A 14,367-nucleotide genomic window follows, 5' to 3' on the forward strand; every position below is an offset into this window, starting at 1 on the left:
GACTGAGTCTGGCTCTGTCGCCCAGGCTGGAGTGCAGTGGCCGGATCTCAGCTCACTGCAAGCTCCGCCTCCCGGGTTTACGCCATTCTCCTGCCTCAGCCTCCCGAGTAGCTGGGACCACAGGCGCCCGCCACTTCGCCTGGCTAGTTTTTTGTATTTTTTAGTAGAGATGGGGTTTCACCGTGTTAGCCAGGATGGTCTCGATCTCCTGACCTCGTGATCCGCCCGTCTCGGCCTCCCAAAGTGCTGGGATTACAGGCTTGAGCCACCGCGCCCGGCCTTATTAAACTCTTTCAAGGACATTCATAATGTTACCAGGTAGCAAAGCATATGTGAGGTTTACATTAAAAACTATAATTGAAACACAGATATTTCTTGAGAACTGAACTTAGTAACACATGAAGAACTAAAATGAATGACTACATTTAGGATATTCAGAGAAAACCTAATAACTATATGGAAGCAGCTTTAAATTGTTCTGTGGATGCTTACTGAAGATATATTGGTTTCTTCAATATATCTTATATGGTTTCCTCTTGGTGTATCCTATTAAAAAATCTTTAAATTCATAATAAAATGTTAACAAAAAGTACAGGCAGAGATCATTCTTAAAATCAGCCTTCAAGTATGTAAGATGTATCTTATAGAGGTTGACAAACACTAGAATAAAGAAGTAGAAAAAAGAAAAAGACATAGGCTTAAGCTGCAGGATAAGAACTCAAAAAGATAAGCAAAAATCCCATAAAATGGCTACCAACCATGAGATAAGTTAAAAAGGGAATTTCAGAATGTTTTTCTTAGGTATTATTTTATTTATTTATTTATTTTTGTTGTTGAAACGGAGTTTTGCTCTTGTTGCCCAGGCTAGAGTGCAATGGCGTGATTCCGGCTTACGGCAACCTCCGCCTCCCAGGTTCAAGCAATTCTCCTGACTCAGCCTCCAGAGTAGCTGGGATTACAGGCGCGTGCCACCACGCCCGGCTAATTTTTGTATTTTCAGTAGAGATGAGGTTTCACCATGTTGGCCAGGCTGGTCTAGAACTCCTGACCTCAGGTGATCCACCCACCTTGGCCTCCCAAAGTGCTGGGATTACAGGTGTGAGCCACTGTGCCCAGCCAACTTTATTTTTAACTTTTTATTATGAAAAATTTCACAAGTACACAAAAGATGAGAACCTTATTCGCCTACTTTAAAATTTATCAACATTCTGCTATTCCAATTTCATTCATTTATCCTCATTCCTCACTTTTTATTTTTTTTTCTGGAGTATTTTAAAGCAATTCTCAGGCAGTTTTTTGTTTTGTTTTGGTGGAGGGGGGAATAAATCAGTATTTCTAAATGGTAATATCTTTAAAAAAAATAGTAAAGCCATGAAATCACTCTCTCATAATGTCTATAAATTCTTTTATTTCCCTCCAATAAACAGGTAGAACTAATTCTTCTCTCTTGAATGGGGGTTGGACTTAATGACTACCTTCTAATGAGAGGAATATGGTGGATGTGATGGCATGTGCCTTCTAAGACTAAGTCAGAGAAGGCAACGAGGCTTCCTCCTTGCTAGCTCTCTTGGATCACTCACTCTGGGGAAGCCAGTTGCCATGTTGTAAGGACACTCAAGGCCCCTTAAGAAGAGGCCCACTCACAAGGAACCAAGGCTTTCTACCAGAAACTATATGAGTGAGCCATCTTAGAAGCAGATCCTTCTGCCCCAGTAAAGTCTTCAAATCACTGATGGTCTTTGCCTAGAACTATTAATTCATCAGAAGTTGTATAAGGATTTTCCAGTTCTATCATTCTGTGATTCTTCTATTTATGAACTGTGATTCCACTACCAAGTATTTTCCAACATTATCTCTTTGGTACAAAGAAATTACATTTCATACAACAAAGGCAAGATAAATCCTTGATTTTTTAATTTATTGATTTGGCAAATAAATTTACTCTAGTAACCTCTACAGCATTTCATGAGGTTTTTTTTTCCCCTAAACAAGCAAAGTAAATTGGAAAGTCTTTATACTGACGTGCTCTAACCTGCTACAATAATTACTTTCTCCATGCCATCTAATCTTTGCTCAGTAAAAGCCCCAACAGCTAGGCTCCTGTGTTCTTTTGATAAAACTCCAGTCATCCTAAATAGCTTCCTTGCTTTCAGGCAAGCTGTCCTGAGATCACTGTGTACATTTCCTGTGCCAGATCTGGGATCACCATTTATCCATGGAACTCTGGTTTCTTTGAGAGGGAAATGGTACTTAGAGATCACAATCTGAATGCTAGGGGTGTTGGTTACTACTTGTTATTGCTTTTAGGCATTTCCAAAAGAGAGTGCTAGAAAATATTTTTACAAAGCTAAAAAAATAAATTATGGGTCAGGTGCAGTGGCTCATGCCTGTAATCCCAGCTACTCGGGAGGCTGAGACAGGAGAATCGCTTGAACCTATGAGGTGGAGGGTGTGGTGAGCTGAGATCATGCCATTGCACTCCAGCCTGGGCAACAAGGGCGAAACTCTGTCTCAAAAAATAAATAAATAAAATAAATAAATATTTCAAACTATATCTCCAAATTAAGTTACAAATTACAGGATTCTGCTGGGTGTGGTGGCTCACGCCTATAATTGTAGCACTTTGGAAGGCCAAGGCGGGTAGATCACCTGAGGTTGGGAGTTCGAGACCAGCCTGACCAACATGGAGAAACCCCAGCTCTACTAAAAATACAAAATTAACCAGGCGTGGTGGTGCATGCCTGTAACCCCAGCTACTTGGGAGGCTGAGGCAGGAGAATCATCTGAACTCAGGAGGTGGAGGTTGCGGTGAGCCAAGACCACACCACTGCACTGCAGCCTGGGCAACAAGAATGAAACTCTGTCTCAAAAAAAAAAAAAAGAAAATTGGCCGGGCGCGGTGGCTGAAGCCTGTAATCCCAGCACTTTGGGAGGCCGAGACGGGCGGATCACGAGGTCAGGAGATCAAGACCATCCTGGCTAACACGGTGAAACCCCGTCGCTACTAAAAAAATACAAAAAACTAGCCGGGCGAGGTGGCGGGCGCCTGTAGTCCCAGCTATTCGGGAGGCTGAGGCAGGAGAATGGCATAAACCCAGGAGGCGGAGCTTGCAGTGAGCTGAGATCCGGCCACTGCACTCCAGCCCGGGCGACAGAGCGAGACTCCGTCTCAAAAAAAAAAAAAAAAAAGAAAATTACAGGATTTTTACTTAAAATCTTTGATTTTGTTTGTATCACTTTCCTCTCCTGTTTAAAATCTTGGTTTCCATGATAGTAACATTAATGACAGAATAACAACTCCATATAACTAACATTAACACTACTGAATGCAGTGTAAAATTTGTCCATGGGTTTTTGTTTTTATCCTTAGCAATATATCCCATGAAGAATATACAGTCAAAATCCCATGTTTTAAAGTTATTTAAATTAAGTTGTTTTCTCCTTCAGTTTATTTTCAGTTGTTAGAGGCTGCTTTGTTATTGCATTTTTATTTTTGTTTTTAAATTGTTTAAAATGTGTACATGGTTCCAAAGTCAAAGGTACAAACAAAATTCATTCAAGGGCATCTAACTTCCACCCCTTTTGCCTTTCCTGATCTCTCCTTCACCCTTAAAGTCACTAGTTTTATTAGTTTTTCATTTATTCTTCCATTATTTCTTTTTGAATCCCCATACCTTTTCCTACACAAAAAATAAACACCATACAAATTCATTTGCTATATTGTGATTTTTTTTTTCCATTTAATGGTATATTCTGGAGATCACACCATAGCAAAATACATAAAGAGCTTTTTTGTTCCTTTTTACAAGTATGTTATATCCAGCTCCATCAGAAAAGTATTTCCATTGTTTCCCGTTTTTCTGTTAATAATTGTGTCACAATACACAGTCTTGTGTGTACATATCATATGCAGTTTATTTTATGGACAGATTCCTAGAAATGTGATTTCTTGGCCAAAATGGAAAATGCATTCACAGGTTTTCTAAACATTACCAAATTCCCCTCAACATGGATTGTACCACTTTTTATTCCATCAGAAAAATATGGGAATGCCTGTATCCCCAAAGTGTAACCAAATGAGCATCTTATCCATCTCTGTTTTTCTGAATTTGACTTAGATCTGATTTCCCCAATGCAGGACTTTCTAATATCTCTGTGATATATGATCCCTTTCACTGTATGCAGTGAACAGAAGTCTTATGGAAATGTAATATTACGCATATTCGATATACGCAGGATAGACAAACAGTTCTTCAAAAAAATCAATTTTTAGTGTCAATTAATTCATCAAAACAAAGTACCAAAGAGCATGCAGCTTGGTATCTTGCTTTTAACAATGACTTCTTTGCTTTCTTTCCTTGATTAAATAATTGTCTTAAGTAATTAGTTAAGGGCTCTACAGAACTCCAACCCAAGTTCCAGTCTCATATTATCACTAGTAGTTTCTTAATATTTTTCTGCCACTTCTAATTAGTTAATTCTCTCAGTCACCCAGGCCAGACCCTCCAATTATCTCTCATTCTCTTCTCTATATGTCTGTTACCTAAGCAATCATCAAGATGTATTCCAGATTTTTCATTAAAGGAGTTCTCGTACATTGCTCATTTTTAAACTCTATTTCTACCCTAGTCCCCATACTCATTATCTAATGCCAGGGCTACTGGACTATTACCTTAACCAGTCTCCCAGTCTCCACTCTGCTGTGCCCACCATAAATTACCCACTGTCAGTTTCACATATTGATCAAATGCCACTAAGGCCAACACGCTACCCACGAAGATGCTTTTCAACCTGTGCTCCAAGGAGATACTTCACTGTTATATCAACAAAACAGGTCTATTTAAATTTTTTTTCACATATTACATTTCCATAAGATTTTGTGTGTGTGTGTGTGTGTGTGTGTTTTTGGGGGACAGAATCTCACTCTGTTGCCCAGGCTGGAGTGCAATGGCGTGATCTTGGCTCACTTGCAACCTCCGACTCCTGGATTCAAGTGATTATCCTGCCCCAGCCTCCCGAGTAGCTGAGACTACAGACACACACCACTATGCCCGGCTAATTTTTCTATTTTTAGTAGAGACGCGGTTTCACCATGTTGCCGCTGGTCTTGAACTCCTGGCCTCAAGTGATCCGCCCACCTTGGCCTCCCAAAGTGCTGGGATTACAGGCGTAGCCACCATATCTGGCCTCCATAAGATTTCAATTGGGAAAAAAGAGTTCTGCTGCTGAAAACAAAGCACGAGTACAAAAGCCACAGGTCTACAGAATATAATCCGGCTTTGTTGTGCCAACTCAATTTTCTCTTGCTTCTCTTTATTAATGGGTTCATATATTTAGTAATACTTTAAAACCTAGTATTTGCCAGTTTTAAAATAATAAAGTAATACTTTAAAACCAGTATATTGCCATTGTCAACCAATAAAAAAAGACATGTCTGCACCTTCAGAAAATCTACAGCCTACTATAAGACAGATTAGCAATTACAATGAAATGTGCTATATATTCCTGAGAGAAAAAAAAAAAAAAACTCTGTATGTAACCAGGGAAGTGAGAACATTCTCCAATCCTGAGTTTCATAAAAACTGTAAATAATAATAAGCCTCTTTATTATTCTATAGAGCTATAGGCAAAGCAGCCTCTGGGGAAAAAAAAGTTTTAATTAAAGGAAGAATGTGGAAGAAATGTGAAACAGATGCAGGATAAAGAGCAGTCTGTTAATGGTGGGTAGAATTCTATAGGATACAGTGATATGGTCTGGGAGGAAAATGAATGGTATGAAGTTAGGATGGAGAGAGAAAGCACAGTCAAGATAAAGGACCTTAGAGCTTTTATCTTGAGTAGTGACCAAGATCTCTCTCTCTTTCTTTCTTTTCTTACACAGACATGTAAGGTATTAATTTAACTGGTTACAAGCAAATTAGTTGCAGAAGGAGGGCAATTCATTTGGGATTCATCCGTGGCAGAGACAGATGACTCTTCTGATAGAATTCCTGGTGGATAAGAAGACTTCTGTTTCCCTATAAGTAGGCACCTGTGACCTCTATTAATCTCTTGGGTTCTAGGGGAAAATTCCATGCCCATAGCTTTAGTCATACAGGTGCTAGATGCTGAGACCCTGTGTGTCAATGGGCTCCCCACGGGTGAGCAATAGGATATCTTTTTTTTTGAGATGACGTCTTGCTCTGTTGCCTAGGCTGGAGTGCAGTGGTGCCGATCTCAGCTCGCTGCAACCTCTGCCTCCTGGGTTCAAGTGATTCTCCTGCCTCAGCTTCCCAAGTAGCTGGGACTACAGGCGCATGCCACCACGCCTGGCTAATTTTTTGTAGTTTTAGTACAGACGGGGTTTCACCATGTTAGCCAGGATGGTCTTGATCTCCTGACTTCGTGATCCGCCCGCCTTGGCCTCCCAAAGTGCTGGGATTACAGGCGTGAGCCACCGCACCCGGCCTAGGATATCTTTTTGGTATCCCATTCAGGGGTCTGCAAGTTGCTATGTACACAGTATATATTTAATGTTTCTGAATATAAAAGTGAATATTCTTCATGACACTGATTTAAAGTCAGTAAAGTTTCCCAAATTAACTTGAAGGATCAATAAAAAAAAATTTTAATAGGGTCTCCCTCTGTCACCCAGCCTGGAGTGCAATGGCACAATGACAGCTCACTGCAGCCTTGAACTACTGACCTCAAGCAATCCTCTCACCTCAGCCTCCTGAGTAGCTGGGACTACAGGTTCATGCCACCATGCCCAGCTAAACTTTAAATTTTTGTAGGGATGAGGTTGCCCAGGCTGATCTCGAAACTCCTGGCCTGAAGTGATCCTCCTGCCTCGCACTCCCAAAGTACTTTGATTACAGGTGTGAGCCACTACACCCAGCCCATAGACAGATAAATTTATCTGAAGTCTTGAATTTAGCTTCCAAATCTGCCCTTTACTATCTGTATGTGGTCCAGGCAAATTAATGTGTCTTAGTTTCCTTATCTATAAAAATAGTGATAACAACAATAACACCCAACTCACAAAATTGTGAGGATCGAATAAATTAAAACACATGAAGTACTTAAAACAATGCCTAGTAGACCGTAAGCACCTTCCTGAAGCATTATTTTCATAGGGCATGAGATCTTTTAAAGTCCTGCACTGCTATACAGTGCAATGAATATGTTAATTTACTTCTTCAAATTTCAACGATCACTTCATGGCTGGCCTATGAAGTTGTTTCTTACCTGGATCAAAATTATCACCAAATATTCTCTTGGCAGGAATCTTCAGAGCCATAGCAGGAAACTGTTTTTTTAACTAAAATTTTTAAAAATAACATTATATGAACTAATTTTATAAGTCTTCTAGTTATGTATACATCAAAGCCAAATACAATCTGATTTTAAAGAAAATCCATCATAAGACATACTTTTGAATTTATGATCATCCAAAGTACAATATAAATTATACCAATAAAATGTCACAAACTAGTCATCTTTTTTGGTCCCAATAAAATACCTGGTATCTGTGTGACCTAGAATAAAATACTGAACATCTGCATCTCATTTTCCTGCCTGTAAAGTGAGGATAATTTTAACAACTACCTTACAGATTTGTTGTTTTAAAGGAGATTATGTATGGCAAGTGCTTAGGCTAGAACCTGGTGTTACAGTTCCGAATATGTATTACTCACTTATTATCTTAGTGTTTTCTCTACATGGACTGACAATAGATTTCTAACAAAGTAGATGAATTTTGCTTTCAATATCCTTTCTGCTCTAACCTTCCCCTTACTAATATTCTAATAAGTGAGACCTCATCTCTACAAAAATAAAATTAAAAAAAATACCTAGTCATGGTGGCACATGTCTGTGGTCCCAGCACCTTCTAAGGCTGAGGTGGGAGGATTGTTTGAGCCTGGAAGGTTGAGGCTGCAATGAGCCATGATTATGCCACTGCACTTCAGCCTGGGCAACAGAGTGAGACCACGTCTCAAATATATATATATTTTTTCTAATACATTTGTTTATCAGATATGCTTGTCTTCAGAGAAGGAAAACTTGGCCCTGAGGAAATTAAATTTGGGGCAGTTAAGTCACAAAAATGGGTTATATTTTCATTATAAGTTTGATGTCAAAAGGGGGCGGAGCAAGATGGCCGAATAGGAGCAGCTCCAGTCTCCAACTCCCAGCGCGAGCGACACAGAAGACCGGTGATTTCTGCATTTTCAACTGAGCCTCTGCTGCTGATACCCAGGCAAACAGGGTCTGGAGTGGACCTCAAGCAATCTCCAACAGACCTACAGCTGAGGGTCCTGACTGTTAGAAGGAAAACTATCAAACAGGAAGGACACCTACACCAAAACCCCATCAGTACATCACCATCATCAAAGACCAGAGGCAGATAAAACCACAAAGATGGGGAAAAAGCAGGGCAGAAAAGCTGGAAACTCAAAAAATAAGAGCGCATCTCCCCCGGCAAAGGAGCGCAGCTCATCGCCAGCAACGGATCAAAGCTGGACGGAGAATGACTTTGATGAGATGAGAGAAGAAGGCTTCAGTCCATCAAATTTCTCAGAGCTAAAGGAGGAATTACGTACCCAGCGCAAAGAAACTAAAAATCTTGAAAAAAAAGTGGAAGAATTGATGGCTAGAGTAATTAATGCAGAGAAGGTCCTAAACGAAATGAAAGAGATGAAAACCATGACACGAGAAATACGTGACAAATGCACAAGCTTCAGTAACCGACTCGATCAACTGGAAGAAAGAGTATCAGCGATTGAGGATCAAATGAATGAAATGAAGCGAGAAGAGAAACCAAAAGAAAAAAGAAGAAAAAGAAATGAACAAAGCCTGCAAGAAGTATGGGATTATGTAAAAAGACCAAATCTACGTCTGATTGGGGTGCCTGAAAGTGAGGGGGAAAATGGAACCAAGTTGGAAAACACTCTTCAGGATATCATCCAGGAGAACTTCCCCAACCTAGTAGGGCAGGCCAACATTCAAATCCAGGAAATACAGAGAACGCCACAAAGATACTCCTCGAGAAGAGCAACTCCAAGACACATAATTGCCAGATTCACCAAAGTTGAAATGAAGGAAAAAATCTTAAGGGCAGCCAGAGAGAAAGGTCGGGTTACCCACAAAGGGAAGCCCATCAGACTAACAGCATATCTCTCAGCAGAAACTCTACAAGCCAGAAGAGAGTGGGGGCCAATATTCAACATTCTTAAAGAAAAGAATTTTAAACCCAGAATTTCATATCCAGCCAAACTAAGTTTCATAAGTGAAGGAGAAATAAAATCCTTTACAGATAAGCAAATGCTTAGAGATTTTGTCACCACTAGGCCTGCCTTACAGGAGATCCTGAAGGAAGCACTAAACATGGAAAGGAACAACCGGTACCAGCCATTGCAAAAACATGCCAAAATGTAAAGACCATTGAGGCTAGGAAGAAACTGCATCAACTAATGAGCAAAATAACCAGTTAATATCATAATGGCAGGATCAAGTTCACACATAACAATATTAACCTTAAATGTAAATGGACTAAATGCTCCAATTAAAAGACACAGACTGGCAAACTGGATAAAGAGTCAAGACCCATCAGTCTGCTGTATTCAGGAGACCCATCTCACACGCAGAGACATACATAGGCTCAAAATAAAGGGATGGAGGAAGATTTACCAAGCAAATGGAGAACAAAAAAAAGCGGGGGTTGCAATACTAGTCTCTGATAAAACAGACTTTAAACCATCAAAGATCAAAAGAGACAAAGAAGGCCATTACATAATGGTAAAGGGATCAATTCAACAGGAAGAGCTAACTATCCTAAATATATATGCACCCAATACAGGAGCACCCAGATTCATAAAGCAAGTCCTTAGAGACTTACAAAGAGACTTAGACTCCCATACAATAATAATGGGAGACTTCAACACTCCACTGTCAACATTAGACAGATCAACGAGACAGAAAGTCAACAAGGATATCCAGGAATTGAACTCATCTCTGCAGCAAGCAGACCTAATAGACATCTATAGAACTCTCCACCCCAAATCAACAGAATATACATTCTTCTCAGCACCACATCATACTTACTCCAAAATTGACCACGTAATTGGAAGTAAAGCACTCCTCAGCAAATGTACAAGAACAGAAATTATAACAAACTGTCTCTCAGACCACAGTGCAATCAAACTAGAACTCAGGACTAAGAAACTCACTCAAAACCACTCAACTACATGGAAACTGAACAACCTGCTCCTGAATGACTACTGGGTACATAACGAAATGAAGGCAGAAATAAAGATGTTCTTTGAAACCAATGAGAACAAAGATACAACATACCAGAATCTCTGGGACACATTTAAAGCAGTGTGTAGAGGGAAATTTATAGCACTAAATGCCCACAAGAGAAAGCAGGAAAGATGTAAAATTGACACTCTAACATCGCAATTAAAAGAACTAGAGAAGCAAGAGCAAACACATTCGAAAGCTAGCAGAAGGCAAGAAATAACTAAGATCAGAGCAGAACTGAAGGAGATAGAGACACAAAAAACCCTCCAAAAAATCAATGAATCCAGGAGTTGGTTTTTTGAAAAGATCAACAAAATTGACAGACCACTAGCCAGACTAATAAAGAAGAAAAGAGAGAAGAATCAAATCGACGCAATTAAAAATGATCAAGGGGATATCACCACCGACCCCACAGAAATACAAACTACCATCAGAGAATACTATAAACACCTCTACGCAAATAAACTGGAAAATCTAGAAGAAATGGATAATTTCCTGGACACTTACACTCTTCCAAGACTAAACCAGGAAGAAGTTGAATCCCTGAATAGACCAATAGCAGGCTCTGAAATTGAGGCAACAATTAATAGCCTACCAACCAAAAAAAGTCCAGGACCAGATGGATTCACAGCTGAATTCTACCAGAGGTACAAAGAGGAGTTGGTACCATTCCTTCTGAAACTATTCCAATCAATAGAAAAAGAGGGAATCCTCCCTAACTCATTTTATGAGGCCAACATCATCCTGATACCAAAGCCTGGCAGAGACACAACAAAAAAAGAGAATTTTAGACCAATATCCCTGATGAACATCGATGCAAAAATCCTCAATAAAATACTGGCAAACCGGATTCAGCAACACATCAAAAAGCTTATCCACCATGATCAAGTGGGCTTCATCCCTGGGATGCAAGGCTGGTTCAACATTCGCAAATCAATAAAACATAATCCAGCATATAAACAGAACCAAAGACAAGAACCACATGATTATATCAATTGATGCAGAAAAGGCTTTTGACAAAATTCAACAGCCCTTCATGCTAAAAACGCTCAATAAATTCGGTATTGATGGAACGTACCTGAAAATAATAAGAGCTATTTATGACAAACCCACAGCCAATATCATACTGAATGGGCAAAAACTGGAAAAATTCCCTTTGAAAACTGGCACAAGACAGGGATGCCCTCTCTCACCACTCCTATTCAACATAGTGTTGGAAGTTCTGGCTAGGGCAATCAGGCAAGAGAAAGAAATCAAGGGTATTCAGTTAGGAAAAGAAGAAGTCAAATTGTCCCTGTTTGCAGATGACATGATTGTATATTTAGAAAACCCCATTGTCTCAGCCCAAAATCTCCTTAAGCTGATAAGCAACTTCAGCAAAGTCTCAGGATACAAAATTAATGTGCAAAAATCATAAGCATTCTTATACACCAGTAACAGACAAACAGAGAGCCAAATCAGGAATGAACTTCCATTCACAATTGCTTCAAAGAGAATAAAATACCTAGGAATCCAACTTACAAGGGATGTAAAGGACCTCTTCAAGGAGAACTACAAACCACTGCTCAGTGAAATAAAAGAGGACACAAACAAATGGAAGAACATACCATGCTCATGGATAGGAAGAATCAATATCGTGAAAATGGCCATACTGCCCAAGGTAATTTATAGATTCAATGCCATCCCCATCAAGCTACCAATGAGTTTCTTCACAGAATTGGAAAAAACTGCTTTAAAGTTCATATGGAACCAAAAAAGAGCCCGCATCTCCAAGACAATCCTAAGTCAAAAGAACAAAGCTGGAGGCATCACGCTACCTGACTTCAAACTATACTACAAGGCTACAGTAACCAAAACAGCATGGTACTGGTACCAAAACAGAGATATAGACCAATGGAACAGAACAGAGTCCTCAGAAATAATACCACACATCTACAGCCATCTGATCTTTGACAAACCTGAGAGAAACAAGAAATGGGGAAAGGATTCCCTATTTAATAAATGGTGCTGGGAAAATTGGCTAGCCATAAGTAGAAAGCTGAAACTGGATCCTTTCCTTACTCCTTATACGAAAATTAATTCAAGATGGATTAGAGACTTAAATGTTAGACCTAATACCATAAAAATCCTAGAGGAAAACCTAGGTAGTACCATTCAGGACATAGGCATGGGCAAAGATTTCATGTGTAAAACACCAAAAGCAACGGCAGCAAAAGCCAAAATTGACAAATGGGATCTCATTAAACTAAAGAGCTTCTGCACAGCAAAAGACACTACCATCAGAGTGAACAGGCAACCTACAGAATGGGAGAAAATTTTTGCAATCTACTCATCTGACAAAGGGCTCATATCCAGAACCTACAAAGAACTCAAACAAATTTACAAGAAAAAAACAAACAACCCCATCAAAAAGTGGGCAAAGGACATGAACAGACATTTCTCAAAAGAAGACATTCATACAGCCAACAGACACATGAAAAAATGCTCATCATCACTGGCCATCAGAGAAATGCAAATCAAAACCACAATGAGATACCATCTCACACCAGTTAGAATGGCAATCATTAAAAAGTCAGGAAACAACAGGTGCTGGAGAGGATGTGGAGAAATAGGAACACTTCTACACTGTTGGTGGGATTGTAAACTAGTTCAACCATTATGGAAAACAGTATGGCGATTCCTCAAGGATCTAGAACTAGATGTACCATATGACCCAGCCATCCCATTACTGGGTATATACCCAAAGGATTATAAATTATGCTGCTATAAAGACACATGCACACGTATGTTTACTGCAGCACTATTCACAATAGCAAAGACTTGGAATCAACCCAAATGTCCATCAGTGACAGATTGGATTAATAAAATGTGGCATATATACACCATGGAATACTATGCAGCCATAAAAAAGGATGAGTTTGAGTCCTTTGTAGGGACTTGGATGCAGCTGGAATCCATCATTCTTAGCAAACTATCACAAGAACAGAAAACCAAACACCGCATGTTCTCACTCATAGGTGGGAACTGAACAATGAGATCACTCGGACTCAGGAAGGGGAACATCACACACCGGGGCCTATCATGGGGGGAGGGGGGGGGGGGAGGGGGGAGGGGGGAGGGATTGCATTGGGAGTTATACCTGATGTAAATGACGAGTTGATGGGTGCAGCACAGCAACATGGCACAAGTATACATATGTAACAAACCTGCACGTTATGCACATGTACCCTACAACTTAAAAGTATAATAATAAATAAATAAAAAAAAAAAAAAAAAAAAAAAAAAAAAAAAAAAAAAAAAAAAAAAAAACATCACTAAAAACTAATGGAAGATATTTCCATGTACAAACTCTTATTGACTATTGTTTCAACAGTATAACTTTAATTACAGGAAAAAAAAACCTATCTCAATATCCTTTGATGAAGCAAATATCTAAAACTACACAGGTTGAATATCACAAATCTGAAAATCTGAAATGCTGCAAAACCAGTAACTTTTTGAGTGCTCAAAGGAAATGCTCACTGGGGCATTTCAGATTTCAGATTTTCAGATTTGGGATGGTTAACTGGTAAGTACAACTTAAATATTCCAAAATTTGAAAAAAATTTGAAATCCAAATCACTCTGGTTCCAAGTATTTCAGATAAGGGATACTCAACCTGTATTTAGTGAGTGCAGTTGCATATGCATTAAAGAAAAACTGAAGAACAGAAGAAACGTAAAATGTTAAGTTATTTCTGAGCAGCAACATTACAGGTGTTTGGTTCTAGTTTTTGTTTTGAGACAGGGTATCAAGAGTGCAGTGGCATGGTCATGGCTCATTGCAGCCTCAACCACCCAGGCTCAAGTGGTCCTCCTACCACAGCCTCTGAAGTAGCCAGAACTATGGGTATGTGCCACTACACTAACTTCTTATTTTTATTTTTTTTGTAGAGATGGAGTCTCCCTATTAATTTTACATAGGAAAAAATAAATATTTTTAAATTGCAGTATTCAGAAATTCAATTTCAAGTAGCAAGTGATCTGAGTATTAGGAACAAATATACACATAGTGAAATGCTAAATAAAGATGAATCAGAAGTGTAAT

At 39.3% G+C, this 14,367-nt stretch overlaps 1 protein-coding gene across 13 annotated transcripts in view; it reads right to left on the reverse strand.

Annotated features, from left to right (window-relative positions):
• SGK3 (serum/glucocorticoid regulated kinase family member 3) overlaps positions 1-14,367 on the reverse strand; it is a 148,958-nt gene that overhangs the window by 49,158 nt on the left and 85,433 nt on the right. For 12 of the 13 annotated variants that reach the window (XM_050802029.1, XM_050802037.1, XM_050802034.1 and 9 more), the window contains one exon: positions 7,228-7,300. The exons of the other annotated variant lie outside the window; for it this stretch is intronic. In XM_050802029.1, the coding sequence (XP_050657986.1) occupies positions 7,228-7,300 (73 nt within the window). The remainder of the gene's footprint in view (positions 1-7,227; positions 7,301-14,367) is intronic. 13 annotated transcript variants of the gene reach the window in all.

This window comes from Macaca thibetana, chromosome 8 (assembly GCF_024542745.1).
Source record: "Macaca thibetana thibetana isolate TM-01 chromosome 8, ASM2454274v1, whole genome shotgun sequence".
Lineage (NCBI taxonomy): Eukaryota > Metazoa > Chordata > Mammalia > Primates > Cercopithecidae > Macaca > Macaca thibetana.